We start from the raw sequence: 23,117 nt of genomic DNA on the forward strand, positions 1-23,117 counted from the left end.
AATCGGAGAACTGGCATTTTCTTTGAAAAAAATATATAACTACCACTAGTACGAAGTATCACTGATGTACTGAACTGTGAATTCATTCTTATCGTAAATACAGTGATTGGAACAAAGCAACGTGACTGCAATACACATTATAATATACTGGGCTTTGAATTCAATTAGCCTCTATTTGTGCAATCCCCTCAGTACAGAATGTGGCCCTTTACACTACACCATGAATTCAATTTAAAACCCATCCCTTAAGGATGTCTGTACTCTGCACATGACGAATTTGTGTAAAAGGCCCTCTAAACATACAATAATATACCTGTAGAGATGAACCCAAAAAGAACAGGATCATTTTTTTTTCTCTTTAAACAGTGGAAACTTAGGTCATAGATGAAGCAACAAGAGAGATAAATAAATTATTTAAAATGAGCAAAAAAAAGAAGTCCTATTCACAAAGTGGAATAAAAATCAGAATAACTCTCAATTGGAATGAGAGTCTTTGCAAGGAGAAATGCACCTGATAATGACTTGCATGACTTAACATGGAGTAACAGAGAGATAAGGTATCCCCTAAAAGTACAATTAACAGATTTCCCTTATAAAGTCAGTTCATATGACCAGGGTCCTGTTACACAAAACGTAGTAATTGATTGTACAATTGATTGCACATAATGTAATCAAGGGTAAGAATCTGCCCTACAATCAATGACTACAGTTTGTGTGACAGGGTCCAGGTGGGCATTTCATGAAGCTTTTTGTAGAGTTGCATACAACATAACAAATGACTGGAATATGAAGTACCAAAGAGATACAAATTTTCAATATTTTCAGTGTTTCTTTCAGCAGTACAATTGCATGAAAACATAATCATTAAGAATACATAATTAGATTCAATCTAAGAAGATGATAATTAAAAATGAAGGAGTATAACTTTTGGCATGCAATAGTTTAATTGCTAAGTCATTTGAAATGTTACAAAAAGCTTAATGAAACAACACACAGGTCTATATTTCAAATTTGAATATTCTAGGAATGAAACCTTTTCTACAAATTGAAAGTGACATTTAACTTAAAAAAAAATGACATGTTTTGCATGATTAGGGCCCTGTTGCACAAAAGTTATCATAATGGTAACTTTGCCATTCAATGGTAACTTACATGAAATCCTTGATTTTGATTGGCTGTTTATCAGCGTTATCATGGTAGTTACCATTGGATGGCAAAGTTACCGTAATAGTAACTTTTATGCAACGGAGCCCTGGTCTGAAAAACTGTTTCTACTTGGGCAATTATTTGACTTATGAAGGTCAACTAATGCAGAGTTAACGGTTGCCACACAATAGTCTGTGCTGAAATATATAATATGCAGAACTTCATGGAACAGATGCAACCCCGTGTAATGACATATCTCCCTATTGACCTTCAAGGACATTCCTCAAAGAATAAGCCAATTCATGGATAAGATCTGAACATAATTCTGTAATTAAACCAGGTCAAATCTAAATCTCAATGATGTCAGAACTGCAAGAAGATTGCTTACAATGCAATGTGCAAGGGCTTGATTTCAATCATTGTGGCTTATTGAATTTAAAAGGCAGGAATAAATTAACACGACACGTTCACAGATGAACTTTGGAATCCTAACCAACTAGGAATATCACATCATTGTTCACTCAGTGTATTCCATGATACCAAAGTGTTGGAATAATTTTATTCTAAAGGGAACTAAAGCTTTTCATTGGACATCCCTTTAACTTTAGGGTACATTACCCCAAATCTCTCTGTGTTTTGAAATATCTGATCAATTTCAAGGTCATTGCATACATGTATTAACCCCGAACTGACTTATTCCGAAGGAATCAAGGGGCCTTACGGCTTCCATGTAGATAACACTTGATAATGAGCTAGATTGGAAGTGTTTAATCTTCAAGGAAGAAGTAGTTGCCTGCCTTCTTCTGCTCCGTGTCCTTGACAGAGTTGAGCTTGTTGATGCGAGGTCGGAAGTTTGTTGGATCTCTGCGGAAGGTGATATCGAGTGACCCGAGGAACTTGTTCATTCCGACAAGCAATGACTGTGGCCTGCAAAACAAAACGAGAAAATAATAATGAAACTTTATGTAATAAGTAACAATCATAGAAGATCCTCTAGGCTGCAGAATGAAGCCTTGCAATTATATATTCTAGAATATTTCCTTCTGCTAGGGTAAAAAATAAGTGTGGAAAACATCTCGATGCCACACTAGATGGAGAAAATATGGTCTGCCAAGGCTGAATAAAAGGAATCTTAATATGCGCCTATACACCATCATCATATAATAATATCATAGTATTATCAACAGCTTTCCCTCATCTTATCTTCCATATTTTTCCTAAAGTACATTGAGACCTTTGTAAGGTGTACTGCGCTATACAAACACTGTTCTCTCATTATTATATTATATCATCTAATATGGATTTATAACCGGCTTTCTACCACATTGCAGATGCCCGTCAGGTTCGTTTCACACATTCAGGAGTTTGGTATCCTAATGTTAAAATGACCTCGGCCGTCTCAACTCTTGAATCCTCCCCTGTCTGAAAATGTTGTTGCAAACTGAAAATAGTATCTCTGCAGTCATCATCAGACTTACGTGTTAGCTCTGGTCTCGATAGATGGAATGCCATCAAACACTATGACTCGGTCAGCCAGGTAGGTAGCCATGATAAAATCGTGTTCCACTACAAATCCTGTTTTCTTCGCATGGAGGATGAACCTACAGGGCATCAAGAAATAGATAGAGGAGTTAATTCTTGTACAAATAAACTGAATCACTTGAATGTCCACACTGGCAAGCCCCTCTTCATTAATTTCAGAATGACTTCTAATCCGGTGGAAGTGCTTTATGAGAAAATTGGTTCCCCCTGCGAAGGGTTCCTCATCATATTCTACTGAATAAAACCTAGTTGGGTACCATCGATAAAAACATACTAAGCATTGATTTTGGTACATGTATAGGTGTTGGCCATTCATATGATTATTATATTCTCACGCACAGAATGTATCAACCCCTAACACAAAGAAGAATAGAAATTGTTTTTCTTTTTAAAAGATGCTAATACGATGTTAGGCGTCAGTAATTATCTATCAAAGTCAAACTGACCTCTTGATGACCTTAGCGGCAACGAGACGCTGCTCTGAGTCAAGATAGGCAGATGGTTCGTCGATGAGATACACATCAGCTGGTTGACCAAGGCATAGAGTCAAGGCTACACGTTGCAGCTCACCACCAGATAAGTTCTGAACCTGTTATCCATAAAAAGATGAATATGTAGCTAAAGGGGATTTTTTTCGATTTACTTCACTCAGTTGAATTCAGCATTCATGCTATGATTAGCCAGATGTGGCTTAATTCTCAAGCAGTTCATTTTTTATTGATCAGTGGATTTGCTTCTCATTACCATTGTTTTAGATTATAAATATTGACTTGATGCCTTCAAATTTCTAAGCAATCAAAGCATCACTATCATCAAGAAATTAATATGAAGCATAATAAACATCAAAATCATATTCATTAGTTATATTGATGGCGATCATCATCACCATAATTTTTCATCGTCGTCATCGTTGTCGTCATCATCATCACCTTCACCATCATCATCATCTCCATCACCATCATCATAATAATAGCGAGTTTTTCTATAGCGCATTCCCTATATTTCGGCTCAAAGCACTTTCCAGCATATTATTACCCTGGTCATTGGATTCATTTCAATCCCTCATGAAAGTACACAATTTCCATTCCTTGGGGAGCATTCCTTACATTCATCACAGCCTCAATAGGCGCTGACAAATTAGAATATACAATAACTTTCGCATCCCATCGGGTACCCAATTAACACCTTGGTTGAGAGTGGCAAATGCAGATCAAACTCTTGCCAAAGGACGCTAGCGCCGGGTGGAATTTGAACATACGATCCTCTCATTGAAAGACGAGAGTCAGAACCGCTATACCAAGACAACTCTACACATCATCATCACTCTCACCATCACCACCACTCTCCTCATCATCACCATCATCATCTAGTGCTGTTGTCGGGAACAAAATTCCATGTCGACATGTCGCTTGAAAATTAATCCCGACATCGACAATGTTGACATGGAAAAGGGACCGTAATTTAGGTTTCCTAACATTTTTTTTCTGTCTTTACAATCATTCGATTGTGGCATATACCACTCTCTCAATCAAATGTATTCACTTTGACACGAGTGATATCCCCACACTAGATCTAGATCTATACAGGCTCAATACAGGAAAACATATTTCGACTAAGCTTCCAAAATTGCCAATTCAATCCATACTTATTCTGTAGAATCAAGTATTTGTACAAAGATCCGGTCTCAAAAGCATTGCGCAATCACACTCAGAGCCAATTTTAGAATCACCAATTGCAACAGTGATCATTGCGTAGTATACGCTGGTGCATATGTGCTGCAAACGCAAGCTCCTCAAATTGACAATAAAGAAAATAAAAATCTATCAATAATTTCAGTACCACTTCTGCGGCGATCCGCGCAATGATCTCTAATCGAAGGAATGCAAGTTTTCTGTGATTTCGTGAAATGACGAAAACGCTCAATTACAGCGGTCACAACTTTGACGAAAACACTTGTTTGCTGCTGCTCACGTCTATTTGAAAAATAATACATAGATGAACAGCATATTTCTGCTGCCGCGCAGCTCGCAGGATTCTTTATTAATCTAATGCGCTGCTTAGCTCGATAAACCTTTCAATTGCGCTAATTACTGTGCATAAATGCTTCCAACTTTTCAGGTAAGCTTTACACTCATGACTTGGGCTAGAATTTCATGTTTACATGTTGATGTTGGTGCATGCATGTCGACATGTCGGAAACATTGAAAATCCTTCATATGTCGACATCAATGTCATAAGAGGCCTCATCACCATCACCAATGATTACCTCTTGGTCAAAGATGCTCTCGATTAAAAGTGGCTTCATGACATCGGTGATAAACTGTGGATGAACATAGGAATCTCTGATCTTGGAATGGAGTAGCATCCTGACTGTACCCTGAGACTTTGGACTGATCTTCTGTGGCTTGTAACTGATGTTAAGCTGAGGGACTGTCACTGCAACATGAAAAAAAAGCATCAAAATTGTTCAATTATTAATGCTTCTGATCCTCAAGTGTCATTGACTCCTTTTCTTTAAAGGGCATTATGGTCTAGTGGTTGTGACTTCAATCTGAGGGACGTGGGTTCAATTCTCAGCTAAGGCATGTTTTCCTTCAGTAAGGTATTTATCCATATTGTGATGCACTCAACCCAGGTGAGGTGAATGGGTACCAGGTACAGGTAGGAAGAAAAACCTCAAATGCTTGAGTGTCCGTATGGGCAGCGAAGCTAAAAGTGGAATAATAATAGCAGCGCTTTGTATCTTCAGGCAAAGAGTGCTTTAGAAATCCAGCTATAATTATCATTTTAGAATGGATGAGAAAATCCCTAAAATCTGATTGAGAGCTATGCAAGAATTTTTACTGGGCTGCAAGAACGATATCCACTGTAAAAAAGCTATCGCCCGAAAAGGTCATTGTGATGTCATCGCGCATGTACTGTTAGGCAGAATGAATCAAATAAAGGATGCAAAATGATCTGTAAGTACAAATATGGCACCGTAATTGTCATAGGGATTAAAACTGCCCGCATACTCATTAGTTGAGAAGTCCAGACATACGATCTAACGTTAGATCTACTACCCTGGGCTGGCTGTGCACTGCCAAATATCCACTGCAGGCCCAGGCAGCCGCTGGCCTCCGGTGCAGCCCGGGCATACACACACAGCTATTGGAGGTCGGAGGCTGCCTCAACTTAGATCTAGGCCTATTCAATGCAAAGCTTTATCTGGCATTTTGGGTATAATAATGCCTTTGTGCCAACATATTATCCAGTTAAGCCCATATTTATGTTGTCCAGGGTTATCAAAGTGTCTGCATTACATTTTGGAATTTTCATGCATCCGGTAAATAAATCATGCGTCTGGTAAAAAAAATCATGCGTCCGGTCAATTTTTTCATGCATCTGGTAAATTGAATTTACCAGACGCATGAAATTATCATGCATCCGGTAAATCATTAATTTTTGTGGTTTATTCAATAAATTTTTTCCATTCTATAAAACAGATGATGCATGGGTTTCTTTTGTGGGTCAGTGGAACTGTGTGCACGCGGTAACTTTGGCATCATGGTCTAAACCATGCCAAAGTTACCTTGTACACAGAGTTCCTACTGACCCACTCTAACCCATGCATCATTTGTATACTATTCTTCAATTTATCAATGAATATGTATATCTATATTAAATACAGATATACATATTCATTTTCTTATTTCATTCATTGTGTGCCATGAGCACTCTGTATAGTGGATTATAAATCTTATCTATTGTTTTAATCAAACAAAATCTACCTTTGCCACTCTCCATCCAATGGGTACCTGGTAGAAATGTATTCTCAGAATGCTTCCACTGTTGTGTCATATTTGCTTTAAAAAAATCCACTGAAACATATATGTGGCCCTCCTACCCAAAACAGCAGTCTGATTGCATCACCAACTCAACCAGGAACTTCGCCGACACACACACCACCGCCGCCGACACCTCGCTACAACCTCCGCCTCATCCGTACACCAGGCCACCCACTCACTCCCGCCGAAGCTCACCCGACGAGTCCGCCGACCAACACGCACGGAACGCCACCATTGATGTACACACCGCCGACACACACACACGCCGCTGTAACTCACGCCGCCGTCTACTCACCACGTCCGCATACGACGCCCACTCGTTTCCTGCCAAAACCGACGACCCACACACAGAGCGCCACCTACGACGTCAGCCCGCCGTGACCGCCGGCCTAGAGCTTTCCCCCACGTCCGCACGCACGCCACAAGTACCGCCGCACGCCGAGCGAACACTCACTCCTGAAGACGGACAGTCAACCTGTCCGAAACGTCGAGTCTCTCTACTACTCATCATCTCTACTCGCCGACGCAAGCCAGCATCTCCTCATCAGCTCTACTACTCAAGCTGTTCTCACTCAACATTCCTTCTGGTTTACAGTCCTTTTCAGGACTATTCTCAAGAAAGAATACTCTATTCTCAAATCTCCACTTTCTCGCCTATCCACTTCCTTCTCTTCTTCTATCCACTGCTTCTATAACACTCCACATGGTGTACCGTAAACCACATCAGCAATTGTACATGCCACCATGCAAACCTTCAAACAACATCTGACTCAGCTCTACGGGGAGCCTACTCAACGCACCGCCAGGCAACTTCAGCGCGACCTAGTCAAATCAGCCAAGCTTACCAACCACCTCACCTTCCTCAAACGCTGCCGCGACTCCGACATCATACCGCCAGGACTCCAACTCAAATCTTCCGTCGACACCCCGAAAGCCAAACGCATCCTGCACCAAGCCAGCTTAGACCTCACTCGCGAACGCATCGCACGCACCCGACACCAACTCCACGATCTGAACTCAAGCATCACTTCTACTCAAACTCAACTTAGCCGACGACTCAAACCAGACGATCTAGATAAAGTTCAGGCATTCAACGACTACACATCTCGCAAAACCTTCCAGTCCACCAAGCTCAAGCAAATCAACAAGTTCGACCGACTCTACTCCCGCAAGCCTACGCAAGCCAACCAACAACCTTCGACCGAAGCAACCAAGGATACCGTAATCAACCTTAGCCGACACCAACTTACCCAAGCCGAACACAAAGTACTCTCTCTCGGACTCAACTTCGCCGTAGCTCCTAAGAAGATCCCTTTCTCCGACACCGTACAGCAAGTCGAACCCAAGCTCCGCTTTCTCTCCAAAGAGGCCGCCAACGCAATTAGACTCAAGGTAACCAATGCCCTCTCCGACGCCAAGCCACCTAAACAGAACCTATCCAAAGACGAACGCTCTGCTATCCAGGACCTCCGACGTAACCAAGCCATTCACATCCTTCAGGCTGACAAGGGCAACGCCACCGTTATCATGGACCAAGACGCATACGATGACAAGATCGAAGAGATTCTCCAAGACAAGGACACCTACTCCAAACTCAACAGAGACCCAACTCAGGCCAACGAAAGGAAAATCAACCAACAACTGCTGACCCTACATCGATCCGATGCACTACCCAAGGCACTCTACTTCCAACTCAGATCGTCTTCAGCCAAGTCACCTATCTTATTCGGACAACCCAAGATACACAAGCCTAACACTCCTCTCCGCCCTATCATCTCCACTCGTGGGTCACCCTGCTACAACACAGCACGCCATCTGGCCAACATCCTCCAACCACTCGTAGGCCAGACCCAGCACCATGTTACCAACTCCAAGCACTTCATAGACGTCATCTCCAAAACCAAGATCCGGCCCTCCGACACACTCGTCAGCTTTGATGTCGTCTCCCTCTTCACCAGCGTACCTGTAGACCAAGCATGTGACATCATCAAGCAACGCCTGATCACCGACTCAGACCTAGCATCCAGAACCAATCTCACACCAGACCAGATCCTCGACCTCCTCCTCACCTGTCTCAACTCCAACTCCTTCAAATGGCGCAACAACTACTACAAACAACTACAAGGAGCAGCCATGGGGTCACCTCTCTCACCAATCATCGCTAACATCTTCATGGAACACTTTGAGCACCAAGCACTCAAGACTGCGGACAAACCTCCTTCACTCTGGCTCCGCTACGTCGACGACACCTTTGTCATCTGGCCGCACAGCACACCCGACCTTCACCAGTTTCTCAACCACCTCAACAACCAGCACCCCAGCATCAAGTTCACCATGGAGACCCAACGCGACAACTCAATTCCATTTCTAGACGTTCTCATCACTAAGACACCGTCTGGATTCCCATCTCACCAGGTGTACCGAAAACCTACCCACACAGACCGCTACCTCAACTTCCGCTCACACCACCATCCGTCCATCCACCAATCAGTCGCCGACACTCTCATCAGACGAGCCCACCAACTCAGCGACAAGGCACACTTACATCAAGAACTCAAGCACGTGACCAATGCACTCACCACCATCAACCACTACCCCAGAAGAAGGATCAAGACTCAACCACCCAGCCATCAACCCATCACCGACAGCACCGAAAACCCATCCGAAACCAAGCCCGTCGCCACCATAGTACTACCCTACATCGGCAAGACTTCACACCGACTACAACGCATCCTTCACTCTGCCAACATCCTCGTCAGACACCAATCCTCTTGAAAACTACACTCCATCCTTCACTCTCATAAGGACAAGCACCCATCCAACAAACAACCAGGCGTCTACAAGATCCCCTGCGACTGCGGTAAAGTCTACATTGGGGAAACCGGCCGAGACTTCGACACCAGACTCAAGGAACACAAGACCCACCACCGACGCAGCGACTGGGACCGATCCGCCATCGTCAAGCACGCACAACAAGAGAATCACCGCATAGAATGGGAAAGGAGCCACCTAATCACCAACATCCGGCACTGGAATACCAGAAGGGTCAGGGAAGCCATTGAGATACATCAACACAACACTGTGCCTCAAGACCCTGGCCTCCACATCAACAGCATCTGGCACCCAATCCTACGTCACCATCAAACTTCTAACCAATCCACAAACAACCAGCCGTCCACCGTCACTCCACCGAGCCCTCCTACCCAAAACAGCAGTCTGATTGCATCACCAACTCAACCAGGAACTCCGCCGACACACACACCACCGCCGCCGACACCTCGCTACAACCTCCGCCGACGACCCAACACCTCATCCGTACACCAGGCCACCCACTCACTCCCGCCGAAGCTCACCCGACGAGTCCGCCGACACACACACACGCCGCCGTAACTCACGCAGCCGTCTACTCACCACGTCCGCATACGACGCCCACTCGTTTCCCGCCAAAACCGCCGACCCACACACAGAGCGCCACCTACGACGTCAGCCCGCCGTGACCGCCGGCCTAGAGCTTTCCCCCACGTCCGCACGCACGCCATAAGTACCGCCGCACGCCGAGCGAACACTCACTCCTGAAGACGGACAGTCAACCTGTCCGAAACGTCGAGTCTCTCTACTACTCATCATCTCTACTCGCCGACGCAAGCCAGCATCTCCTCATCAGCTCTACTACTCAAGCTGTTCTCACTCAACATTCCTTCTGGTTTACAGTCCTTTTCAGGACTATTCTCAAGAAAGAATACTCTATTCTCAAATCTCCACTTTCTCGCCTATCCACTTCCTTCTCTTCTTCTATCCACTGCTTCTATAACACTCCACATGGTGTACCGTAAACCACATCAGCAATATATGTGGAAGTATGTGATTTGCCCCAGAATGGAAATACACTAAATACACAACTCTCATAGTTTGCTCATGAGCAGGAGACACATAGAAATGTTGTTCACTCACTAAGAATCAAATAACTAGTGTATGCCGCAAAATTATGGAAAGAGGAAAAAGATCAAATATTATTTCTATACTGCTAAGATCAAATACACTGGTCACATAAATGCATGTATAGGACTACACATAATTTTTCAGTCAATATTCAGGTCATATTTTGACAATTAAGGCATCTGAAAGGCATTCCTTTGTCATGGATCTTCCAATTAAGATGTTTTTCCTGAATGTCAACTTTTTAAAAAAAATTTATGGCTAGCAGTGATCGTTTCTCCATTCCCATAAAACAAGTGGAGCGCCTCTGTCAGTCTCACCTCCATCAAGCGATTCAATATAGCAGCAGTGCTGACTTTGAGAACAACTATTACATAATTATTCACAAAAACACAATTCATGTCATGATACAATACTATGTTCAATGACAATGAATGACAGTTGACCTTGATCATGCGACCTAAGACATGTCGGTGAAACTTGATTACCCCTATATCCACATTTTATCAACTAAATCTATAAACTTTGAAAGTTATGACAGCAATGTAATAATAACCTTCAAAATGGCCAAAGTTCATTGACCTTAAATGACTTTTGAATTTGGCCATGTGACCTGAAACTCGCATGAGATGTTCAGTGATACTTGTTTACTCTTTAATATGTTCAAGTTTTATGAACTAGATCCTAACACTTTCGGAGATATGATGGTTATTCAACATCTCCCACCAACATGGCCAAAGTTCATTGACCTTTGATCTTGGTCATGTTACCTAAAACCTGCACAGGATGTTCAGTAATACTTGATTACTCTTATGTCCTAGTTTTATGAACTGGACCAATACACTTATGGGCCCGTATTCTGAAGTCAGGTTTAACTTAGACCATGGTCTAACTCTGTGCTAAAATTATGGGAAGCCAAAAGTGTCAAAAATTTTATTAAGTTGTATGTTTTTTATGTTTACTGTGCTCTTTTCTGATTCATCGATGGTGAAGACAATCATCTATTTATACTCCCTAGAGAATTGTGAATGATTTGAAAGGCAAATGAGCTGAAATATGATATCTCTACTGTTAGTGATTTATGTAACAACTGGCTCTCCATACTTAAACCACAACTTTAAACCTGAGTTTAAGTTAAACCTGACTTCAGAATACGGGCCATAGAGTTTTCGTGATAATTCAACAAATACCCCCAACATTGCCAAAGTTCATTGATCTAAAATGACCTTTGACCTTCGTCATGTGACCTTAAACTCGCACAGGATTGTCAGTGATTCTTGATTACTCTTTTTTCCAAGTTTTATGAATCAGATCTAGAAACATTCAAAGTTATGATGGAAATTCAACAAATACCCCCAACTTGGCCTAAGTTCATTGACCTTAAATGACCTTTGACCTTGGTCATGTGACCTGAAACTCACACAAGATGTTCAGTGATACTTGATTACTCTTTATGTCCAAGTTTTATGAATCAGATCCATAACATTTCGAAGTTACGATGGTAATTCAACAAATATCCCCAAACTTGGTCAAAGTTCATTGGCCCAAAATGACCTTTGACCTATAGTCATGTGACTTGAAACTAGAACGGGATGTTCATTAATACTTGATTAACTTTATGTCCAATTTTCATGAACTAGGTCCATATACTTTCTAAGTTATGCTGTCATTTCAAAAACTTAACCTTCGGTTAAGATTTGATGTTGATGCCGCCGCCGTCGGAAAAGCGGCGCTTATAGTCTCACTCCGCTATGCAGGTGAGACAAAAAACAAAGGGCAAATGCTAGATGATCTACTTACCACCTTCTTCATCTGGTTTTAGAATACCAGCCATCATCCTGATGAAAGTGGTCTTCCCTGTTCCATTCTCTCCCAACATCACAATAATCTCTGAATCAGTGAATTCTCCAGGGTTAACATCCATGTGGAATGACTCTGAAATGCAAGGAAAGGACAAAAATTATACCAGGACAACGGACAATATTGAATTGCAGTTTTGCTTATTAACAATTTTGTCCCCCTTTCATACATACTTAATGTTTTGCTCATTCCTGGGTACTGACATCGTCGCATCCTCTTGATCTCTCTCTCCCCTCCTTCCCTCTCATTCGCCTCTCCCTCACTCTTTGTCCCACTTTCCTACATACTTAAAGTTTTGCTCATTCCTGGGTACTGATATCCTCGCACCCTCTTGATCTCTCTCTCCCCTCCTTCTCTCATTCGCCTCTACTTCACTCTTTGCCCCCTTTCCTACATACTTAAATGCTTTGCTCATTCCTGGGTACTGATATCATCACATCCTCTTGATCTCTCTCTCCTCTCCTTCCCCTCTTATTCGCCTCTACCTCACTCTTTGCCCCCTTTCCTACATACTTAATGTTTTGCTCATTCCTGGGTACTGATATCGACACATCCTCTTGATCTCTCTCTCCCCTCCTTCCCTCTCATATCGCCTCTACCTCACTCTTCGTCCCCTTTCCTACATACTTAAAGTTTTGCTCATTCCTGGGTACTGATATCGTCGCATCCTCTTGATCTCTCTCTCCCCTCCTTCTCTCATTCGCCTCTACCTCACTCTTTGTCCCACTTTCCTACATACTTAAAGTTTTGCTCATTCCTGGGTACTGATATCCTCGCACCCTCTTGATCTCTCTCTCCCCTCCTTCTCTCATTCGCCTCTCCCTCACTCTTTATCCCCCTTTCCTACATACTTAATGTTTTGCTCATTCCTGGGTACTGATATCGTCGCATCCTCTTGATCTCCCTCTCCCCTCCTTCCCTCTCATTCGCCCCTACCTCACTTTTTTTCCCCCTTTCCTACATACTTAATGTTTTGCTCATTCCTGGGTACTGATATCATCGCACCCTCTTGATCTCTCTCTCCCCTCCTTCTCTCATTCGCCTCTCCCTCACTCTTTATCCCCCTTTCCTACATACTTAATGTTTTGCTCATTCCTGGGTACTGATATCGTCGCATCCTCTTGATCTCCCTCTCCCCTCCTTCCCTCTCATTTGCCCCTACCTCACTCTTTATCCCCCTTTCCTACATACTTAATGTTTTGCTCATTCCTGGGTACTGATATCGACACATCCTCTTGATCTCTCTCTCCCCTCCTTCCCTCTCATATCGCCTCTACCTCACTCTTCGTCCCCTTTCCTACATACTTAAAGTTTTGCTCATTCCTGGGTACTGATATCGTCGCATCCTCTTGATCTCTCTCTCCCCTCCTTCTCTCATTCGCCTCTCCCTCACTCTTTGTCCCACTTTCCTACATACTTAAAGTTTTGCTCATTCCTGGGTACTGATATCATCACATCCTCTTGATCTCTCTCTCCCCTCCTTCTCCTCTTATTCACCTCTACCTCACTCTTTGTCCCTCTTTCCTACATACTTAATGTTTTGCTCATTCCTGGGTACTGACATCGTCGCATCCTCTTGATCTCTCTCTCCCCTCCTTCCCTCTCATTCGCCTCTACCTCACTCTTTGTCCCCTTTCCTACACACTTAATGTTTTGCTCATTCCTGGGTACCGATATCGTCACATCCTCTTGATCTCTCTCTCCCCTCCTTCTCCTCTCATTCGCCTCTACCTCCATCTTTGTCCACCTTTCCCACATACTTAATGTTTTGCTCATTCCTGGGTACTGATATCGTCGCATCCTCTTGATCTCTTCCTCTTCTGCATTCTCAGAGACCTTGAAGACCAGTGACGTCTCTCGGAATCTCAGGTTCTCCGTCGGAACAAAGCCATCCAAGAAAATGTTGATTCCTAAATACAGAGAAGTCCAATAATGAGACAGGGTGAAAAAATGATTTTTTAATTATAATTTCGACCTCGAGTCATCAAAAGATAATATTTTCCACATTATATTGACAATGCTGGAGTAACTGAAATTGTCTTGACTGCAGTAAGAATAAATAAATCTTTTATTTATATTTTTTTATAAAAAACTAACACATACCGAGATATGCTATATTAAATCTATAGATGTCTTCTTAACAGTATGGTGTCTTTCAGTTATGTGATACATCACCCTCACAATATTAATCAAGAAATTGAGTCACTTGATTCAGACAACTAAACTGATTCATTCAAGCGTAACTTAGTGAAAAAAAAGTCATGAGTATTCACATATTTCTATCAATACTCTTGGTCAAACCCATTACAATCCTGATAAAGAACATACAAGTGCCAATCCTAACCAAGTCTTTCCCCATATCAAATAGCCCAAGACGAGAAGAACTGGAACATAGTTGTCTTAGACTGTGTTCAATGTTGATTTCCATATTTAAACAGCAACATAATTCATGATTCAAAATGCAATTATAAAGCACAGAACACAAGCACGACCAGCAGTACACGAGTCATCATTGGGTGTGTTTATGCTTCCATTGCGAGGACAGAATCAGCGTTTTCAAATGTCGATTCCAAATGCCGATCATAAACGTGGTTCTGGGAGTGCTGTTTATGCTTAACTTTTCAGAGGCGAAATCATGATCTCCAGCTGGCTTCGCAGGAAAGCGAGGTCAAATTGGGCGCGCCTTTTTTTCGAAAGTTTTTTTCTGAGTGTTGTTATTACGTGGAGATAACATGGAGCAATGCAACTGTATTTGCCCGCGGATAATTCATCTCACCGCGGAAGCATGTACCAAATATTTAAACACGTTTAAGATCGTGGTTCTGTTCATACTTCCCCAGAAAGCCTGATTCTGGTCTGACGACCTTTACAAACGCACCTTTTTGTCAGTTTACGATCGGTGTTTTGAAACAGCGTTTAAATGAAAATAAGCATGGACCCAACCGTGTTTTGGGCTTATCTCGTTTGGAAACGCTGATTCTGGCCTGAAAAGTGGAAGCATAAACACGGCCATTGAAAATCTGAAGCTGATTATACAACAATCATCGATCCCCAACCATCAGTGAAGCTTCCAATGTGAGTACATATAACTCTCTGCACGCTGAATTATTTTTAGGGGGATTAATAATAATTGTTTCCATTTTATTTTCTTTGAAATCAAGATTTCCATTTTGAACCATTGATGTTGTCCAAGAACTTTTGTCATTTATTCTCTAATATAAAGTTAGTGTGGAAAAGTAATTATTACGATTGTTGAATTTAACCGTACAACTGTGCAAGATTGCAATGCAACATCAGCATGCAAAGGGTTAAAGACAGCTCCAAACTCATTCATGTTCAGCGTTGCATTTCTTTTCATTTGTGACGCTGAGAGGGGTAAAATCTATGCTGATCGCGTTTCAAAATGTACCTTTGCTGGTTTTCAAATTCTCCTCCAAATCGAGATCTGACAGTTGTTTACTTTTACGACCAGGAATGGGGGACACTGAACACAATATTTGTATCTCATATCAGGGATTTGAATCATGATTCATGTTGCTGTCTAAATTTGAAAATCAACATTAGATGAAACCTCATGAAATACTTGATTGCTCTTGATAATCACTAACATGATACAACGATTTCGCATTGTCATTTGGAGAAAAAAAACGAAGACAAAATATTTACCTTCCCTAACACTGAATGGCAATGTGACAACACCATACGCACTGGGAACACCATAGAGACAACAGATGAAATCAGAGAGATAATCTAACACTGATAAATCGTGCTCCACTACAATGATGTACCTATAAATAAAGATATGGAGAAAATACCAGAATAAGTCAAAACCAGACCCATCTTGGAAGACTGGTCAAAAGGTAACATAGATCCAAAAGAAAAGTTGTGAGCTTGAGTTTGTAGTATTTACATACTTTGCTTATATGCCAAAAGAAAGGTGACTTATGGTTCACTGTAAAACATGACTAAACAACAAGACAATGCAAATTAAAAATTGGCAATGTCATTGTTAGATTTTGACAAGTGGTAGGGACTACTTGTTTGTCTTGTATTTACTTATCAGGAATATATGGTTTTCTCCAAAGCATATGAGAGGGGGAATCACAAAGTAAAAAAAAAATCCTCAGAAAATTCATTTCAGCCATTTTGTATATTGGCTGGTGGTTCTATGTCTACATTGTCAGGCCAATGTGAATATCCAACTGGAATATTCAATTTTGTTCAAACTTTCCCCAATCAGATTCTTTCATCTTACTTTTTCATTTTAAAACAATTTTATTTCCATTGGATTCCACTTTTAAGCTCCAAAATGGAAACTACATTAAATTTAAAACACTTCAAAGTCTTGTATATTGTAATATCAAGCGGATAGTGTAACCCTACTGAGAGTTTCAATCATCCCTATTTATACAGTGCGTATCAAAAACCAAAGGGACAGATTTGAAAAGTCTATAAAATTTTTGTTTCAAATTATGATGTCTATATTTTGACGTTAATAGGTGCTCTGAAGTCCTGTCTTTCAAATGTTATTAAAAAAAACTGTTTTGTCCATGCTTGAGCGAACACGGAATGTTTTTTCTGGGGATTAAAAAGGAGGCTTTCGCCAAAATGCCATAAAATGATATGATGATCGGACCTCTTGCTAAACAGCAGACTTCCTCTTAACCTTTTCAATATCTTTGACATAATTTTCGAATTATGCAGTCAAAATTCTTTTTTAAATCTGTTTATTTGCTTGAATTGTTCTGTTGTTGTTTCTTTTTGATATGTTCTCCTTTAGGTTTCAATATTCCTTCTTTAACCAAAAACAAAAAATTTTCATCTGAAGTACGGGAGAGAGTTTTTTTTTTTTCAAATCCTTTCAATGTGTGCTACAAATTTATGGTGCCTTTGAACAGTGGCATACAGATGGGCGGGGGCTCTGAAGTGCTCCCCCATTAAAAAAATCATGACTAAGAAAAAAATGGAAAGAAATTAAAGGAAAGATAGAAAGTGAAATATGATTTATTTTCTGAATATTATGTCAAAATATATCACAAAATTTGATATTTTAATTAAAAAAATGACATTTTTGCTTCCTCGCTTCGCTTGCTTACACCTCTTTAATACATTTTACCCGATCTGCCATATCTAGCTCCTTTAAAATTGACTCAATACATGTACACCATTGCCATTGAAAGACATGAATCCCTTCCTGTTTGTCCTGTCAAGCAAATAATTTAACTTGGTCAAGGAATCAATAACCCCTTGAAAATAGGATTCATCTCTTTTATTTGTACCATAACATAATTCGTTTCACATTTGAATAATTACAAGTTCTCCCATATAATAAGGCAATTCTTCTTGGGTTGAAATAAAAATCTTCTTTTCTTACTTACAAACGAAAATTCAAAGGTAAAACAAGTTTAAATGAAAAGAACAAAGTAATTCAAGTAAATAAATGAATTTGTACATGAATTTTGACAGCATAATTCAACAAGTGGAATGCATCTGGCGGTGTCACCTGCATCACGCGATTCAATGTAGCAGCAGTGCTGACTTTGAAAACTACTATAACTCGCACAAGATGTTTAGTGATACTTGGTTACTCTTATGTCCACGTTTTTATGAACTAGACCAATACACTTACAGAGACATGATGGTAATTCAACAAATACCCCTGTACATGGCCAAAGTTCATTGGCCTTACATGATCTTTGACCTTGATGTGACCTGGAACTAGCACAGGATGTTCAGTGATATTTGATTACTCTTATGTCCAAGTTTCATGAATCAGATCCATAAACTTTCAAAGTTAGGATAGTAATTCAACATATACCCCCATTATGGCCAAAGTTCATTGACCTTTGACCTTGGTCATGTGACCTGAAATGCGCACAGGATGTTCAGTGATACTTGATTACTATTATGTCCAAGTTTCATGAATCAGATCCATAAACTTTCAAAGTTATGATGGTAATTCAATAAATACCCCCAATTTGGCCAAAGTTCATTGACCCTAAATGACCTTTGACCTTAATCATGTGACCTGAAACTTGCACAGGATGTTCAGTGATACCTGATTACTATTATGTCCAAGTTTCATGAATCAGATCCATAAACTTTCAAAGTTATGACGGTAATTCAACAGATACCCCAATTCAGCCAAAGTTCATTGACCCTAAATGACCTTGTGATGTGAAACTCATGCAGGATGTTCAGTGATACTTGATTAACCTTATGTCCAAGTTTCATGAACTAGGTCCATATATTTTTTTTAAGTTATGATGACATTTTAAAAAACTTAACCTTAGGTTAAGATTTTTATGTTGATGCCCCGAACAAGGTCTAAGTTCATTGACCCTAAATGAACTTTGACCTTGGTCATGTGACATGAAACTCAGGCAGGATGTTCAGTAATACTTGATTAACCTTATGGCCAAGTTTCATGAACTAGGTCCATATACTTCTAAGTTATTATATCATTTCAAAAACTTAACCTCAGGTTAAGATTTGATGTCGACACAGCCGTCGCCGCCGTCAGAAAAGCGACGCCTATAGTCTCACTTTGCTATGCAGGTGAGACAAAAATTATGGCAAAGATAACGAAAAGAAATTCTGCTGATTAGCAAGAATTCTGATCAATTTTTTCACTGCCACTTTGGCGCAAGCCTCTTCTTGAACCCCCCGACAAAGACATCCCGTGTTCGCTCAAGCATGACCAAAATTAATTTTCTAAAATGATATTCCAAAGATAAGATTTCAGAACATCTATTAACATCAAAATATAGATATCATGATTTGAAACAATTTTTTTTTATAGACTTTTCAAAACTGTCCCCTTTTTTTATACGCATTGTTTAGCAGTAACAGCCCCCTTTCAGCCATCAAACACCAGCGAATGAAATGTTAAGCAGAAGAAGAAAAAAAAGGTAGAGCTTACTTATCAGAACGTATAAGTGATCTGATGGCCTGGGCTGCTTTGAGACGTTGTTTAACATCAAGGTAACTAGATGGTTCATCAAACATGTAGCTTCAAAAGAAAATAAAAACAAAACATGTAATAATAATAGTAATCTGGTTATTTTCATTCATAATGTACTTAAGAGATATGTATACATTGTACATATCTAAGCGCTCACGAGTTCCAATTACCCTGGTCATCGGATTCAATCAGTCATTCCTGCACACAAGGTATGCACATCCTCCACTCCCTGGGGAGTAGTACAACCAGTTGCCACTGAGGTGCACACAATATTGAACAAGCTACTGTGACTTTCACATCCTGGCAAGTACCCATTTGGCACCTGGGTGGAGAGTGGCAAATTGCAGATTAATGCCTTGCCAAAGGATGCTAGGCCGCAGATTCGAACACATGAACCTCTGTTTACACGGCAAGAGTCATGAATCTAAAAGCTCACAGTGTGACATTGATGGATTAGGCACCTTGCATGATAATTTTATAAGGCAGGTGATATCATATAAGCATATGGTACAAAAAGCACATCCATAATCAATATATATGTATATATCTCCACTGTAAATAAAAATGTGGTGATTCAATTATCAACAAGGAAATGCTTTCTTTCTCACTTAATTCTAAATTGCATCTTGCATGAAAACAAGTGATAATTTTTTGCAACAAGGGCAATTTTGACAAGTTGTGCCCTAAGTCAAGTACCCATTTTGCTCACTTGAGTCCAGTACAGGAATGTAGAATGATGTCTTGTTCAATGAAAGCAATGGCATGGACTGGTATTTATCCCCATAATGAAAGATGATTTGTTTAATACATGACCCAATCGATATATTCAAATGAAATTGAAAGCTACTTACATATCAGCCTGCTGTATACATACTACAGCACACGCAAATCTTTGTAACTCTCCTCCAGATAACTCCTCTACTTTGCGATCCCTGATTTTTGTAAGGTCTGAAACATCAAAAGAACGACAATAATTAGCACAATTTTATCACTTTATTTGAAAAAGAGGATTTTTTATGAAGTGCTTCAGTAGATGTTGTCTGTTTAAATCTGTAATATCTTGCACACAGACATGTCACATATCATTTGAGAGATCACTGATCGGCAACAAAATTTACTTGTTCTAAGGAAAAAAATCTGGGTGTTTTGCACTCCCTTGCCAACAAGGTTAAGTCGAAGTACTACTCATATGATGAATTTCATTCACTAGCACATTACTCATTGTAAAGTGCCATTGCACATTATCATCAAACTCTTAATCAGCATAACGAGAAGATGCGGATTAGGATCAGATTCGGTTTATACAAAAGCCGTGTTTTGTATGTGTGCACATTTCATATGAGAGCCACCGATTCTTTAGGACAGTTCGCTAATAACTCTCAAATCACCAACAGCAAACAATGTACAGACTTACCGAGTCGTTCACATATGTCATTTTGTGTGTCTGTCTCATCTTTCCTATCCAACAAGAGTTGAACGGTACCCTAAAATTTAGAAGATGGGCAGAGAGAAAGAGAAGAACAAAATAATAATAAAGAGGGGACCGTACTCTCTTGAATCTAAAATATGAACTTTTTTATCTTTTGAATTTGAAAAGGCATGCTTGTTTTGAGTACATACACTTCAGCGTCACTGGACATACAGGAATAACAATAATGATATTCCATATCTGTATAATGCATATCATGTTATCATTTTAGGTCTCCATGTACTTCGTAAGAATTTTGAATATGGTCACCCTGGCCATAGCCTGGAAAGCATTTACACAACAGACAACACACAGGCACTTGAAGGACTAATTTTTGATAATAATATATAGCATTTATAAGGGTACCGATATTATCTAGTTTCCTATTCAATGGCGCATGAAATATCAACCTGGCTGTAGCTCCAGCTGCTTAAGACGCTCGGTGCATTAAAGGAATTAATCCTGCAGGGTACCCATTCACCTCACCAGGGTTGAGTGCAGCACAATGTGGATAAATTTCTTGCTGAAGGAAAACACACCTTGGCTGAGAATCGAAACCCACGCACCCCCCCCCCCCCCCATTGAAAGACGTGAGTCGTAACCACTAGACCACGATGCCCCAACAATTCCTACAAGATATACAGTCTAGACTAACCTTAACAGCCTTTGGGATCTGGTCTACATACTGAGGCTTGATGATAGCCTTCAGGTCATCTTCTAAGATCTTGGTGAAGTAGTTCTGGAGCTCAGAACCTCGGAAGTAGAGCAAGATTTCCTGCCAATCTGGAGGAGACTGGGTGTGAAAAAAAGTGACATAAAGTTGCAAAGTAATCATTAGTTCTAGATTGGTGGTATTCATACACTTGAATGAAAGTAAGCTAATGCCTGAAAAAATGTATCAAGGTGTAAAAGTGCAAGAATCAAACTCATGTACACACAGTTAGGAATAGGAATTCTACTTTTGAAAAAGATACTGGCAGTTTTGAATGATCTTTAAAGATCATTGTTTTGCATATCTTGATCATCATCACCACAATCATCATCATCGTCACAATCACCATCACCATCATCATCAGTGTCATCATCATCATTGTCATCATCGTCGCTATCATCATCACCATCATTATCATCATTGTCATCATCATCATCATCAAAAAGTTGACTGATGAATTCCTTTTAATATTCCTAGTTACTTTGTTCAGGCATTATCTGGTTCAGTAAGTGCAAGGTTGATTTTAACACTTACATCAAACTTTCCTAGATTTGGTTTGAGTTTTCCTGCAAGTATCTTCAGTGCTGTTGACTTGCCAATTCCATTAGTCCCTACTAGACCTAGAACTTCACCTGGTCTTGGGGTGGGTAATCTGGACATCCATGAAAAAATAATATAACAATTCAACAATCAGTATTAGTGAGGGTTTGACAATTTCAGTTTTATGGGGATTCCATAGAAATTTGTTAAGTTCTGGGTCCTTTTACATGAAAGATGCAAATCAATTACATAATCAAGAATATCATTTTATGTAACCCCCCCCCCCCCCCCTTCACCCAAGTCATTGTTATTGAACCTTTTCAGTGGACTGGGATGATGGGGAAGGTCAGGAGGAACTTATTCCTCTTAATTTCTTTTAGTTTCAGTTTTTACCAATAATGGAACTCACTACATTCAATGATAAATGAAAGGAGTGGCCTCCAGTAAGCTTAGATATATTTGTACGAAACACTAAAGGTAAGAACGAGGATGGACATGAAAAAAAGGGTGGTTATCTAGAGAATATAAGAGCAATGCATGCAGACTTATTATACTGCCCTCCAAAATTCATTCACCTTTACATGAGGAGTTCATTATACATCCAGATAAAGAAAAATTTATCATTTTCACCTTTCCGAGACCAAAACTTTATCCAAATAATATAAAGCCTTCAACCATTGCTTTCCTGCGATGAATGTCTTCCCACTATCTTGTAAATTGATGACAAGCCTCAGAGATGCAAATGAAAGGACACACAATTATGGGGTCACCACCCTAATCAAATAAGATCAGTTATTCCCATAGACTTACCTGTGTAGCTTAAATGAATTTGCATTATATCTGTGCGTGGTATCCTTTTCAAGATTACTTGGCAAATTGATGATATGAATGGCCTCAAAAGGACATTTCTGTAAAAAAAATACAAATAAAATCAATTGAATTATTTCCATCTTTTCAATAGAAGGGTTATGAAATCGTATGGATATAACTAAAAAAATTGTCATTTTCATAAAATAATTTGCCTAAATAAATTTTCTAGCAGTTTATTCCATATAAAGTATAATGAAGCATCCACCTAACTGCTATTTTCAAAACTGTGATCAGAGTTTATGACAATGATCA

At 40.2% G+C, this 23,117-nt stretch overlaps 1 protein-coding gene across 2 annotated transcripts in view; it reads right to left on the reverse strand.

Annotated features, from left to right (window-relative positions):
- Positions 1-931: 931 nt before the first annotated feature.
- Positions 932-23,117, reverse strand: part of LOC121413425 (ATP-binding cassette sub-family E member 1-like) — a 29,105-nt gene continuing 6,919 nt past the window's right edge. For both annotated transcript variants that reach the window (XM_041606249.1, XM_041606242.1), the window contains exons 4-16: positions 22,806-22,903; positions 21,990-22,107; positions 21,399-21,536; positions 20,690-20,759; positions 20,127-20,223; positions 19,234-19,323; positions 15,978-16,099; positions 14,072-14,221; positions 12,252-12,386; positions 4,955-5,124; positions 3,135-3,277; positions 2,625-2,747; positions 932-2,073 (exon numbers count right to left, since the gene is read on the reverse strand). In XM_041606249.1, coding sequence (XP_041462183.1) covers positions 1,914-2,073; positions 2,625-2,747; positions 3,135-3,277; positions 4,955-5,124; positions 12,252-12,386; positions 14,072-14,221; positions 15,978-16,099; positions 19,234-19,323; positions 20,127-20,223; positions 20,690-20,759; positions 21,399-21,536; positions 21,990-22,107; positions 22,806-22,903 — 1,614 coding nt within the window. In that variant the 3' untranslated portion in view covers positions 932-1,913. The remainder of the gene's footprint in view (positions 2,074-2,624; positions 2,748-3,134; positions 3,278-4,954; positions 5,125-12,251; positions 12,387-14,071; positions 14,222-15,977; positions 16,100-19,233; positions 19,324-20,126; positions 20,224-20,689; positions 20,760-21,398; positions 21,537-21,989; positions 22,108-22,805; positions 22,904-23,117) is intronic.

Source organism: Lytechinus variegatus, chromosome 1 (genome assembly GCF_018143015.1).
Source record: "Lytechinus variegatus isolate NC3 chromosome 1, Lvar_3.0, whole genome shotgun sequence".
Classification (NCBI taxonomy): domain Eukaryota; kingdom Metazoa; phylum Echinodermata; class Echinoidea; order Temnopleuroida; family Toxopneustidae; genus Lytechinus; species Lytechinus variegatus.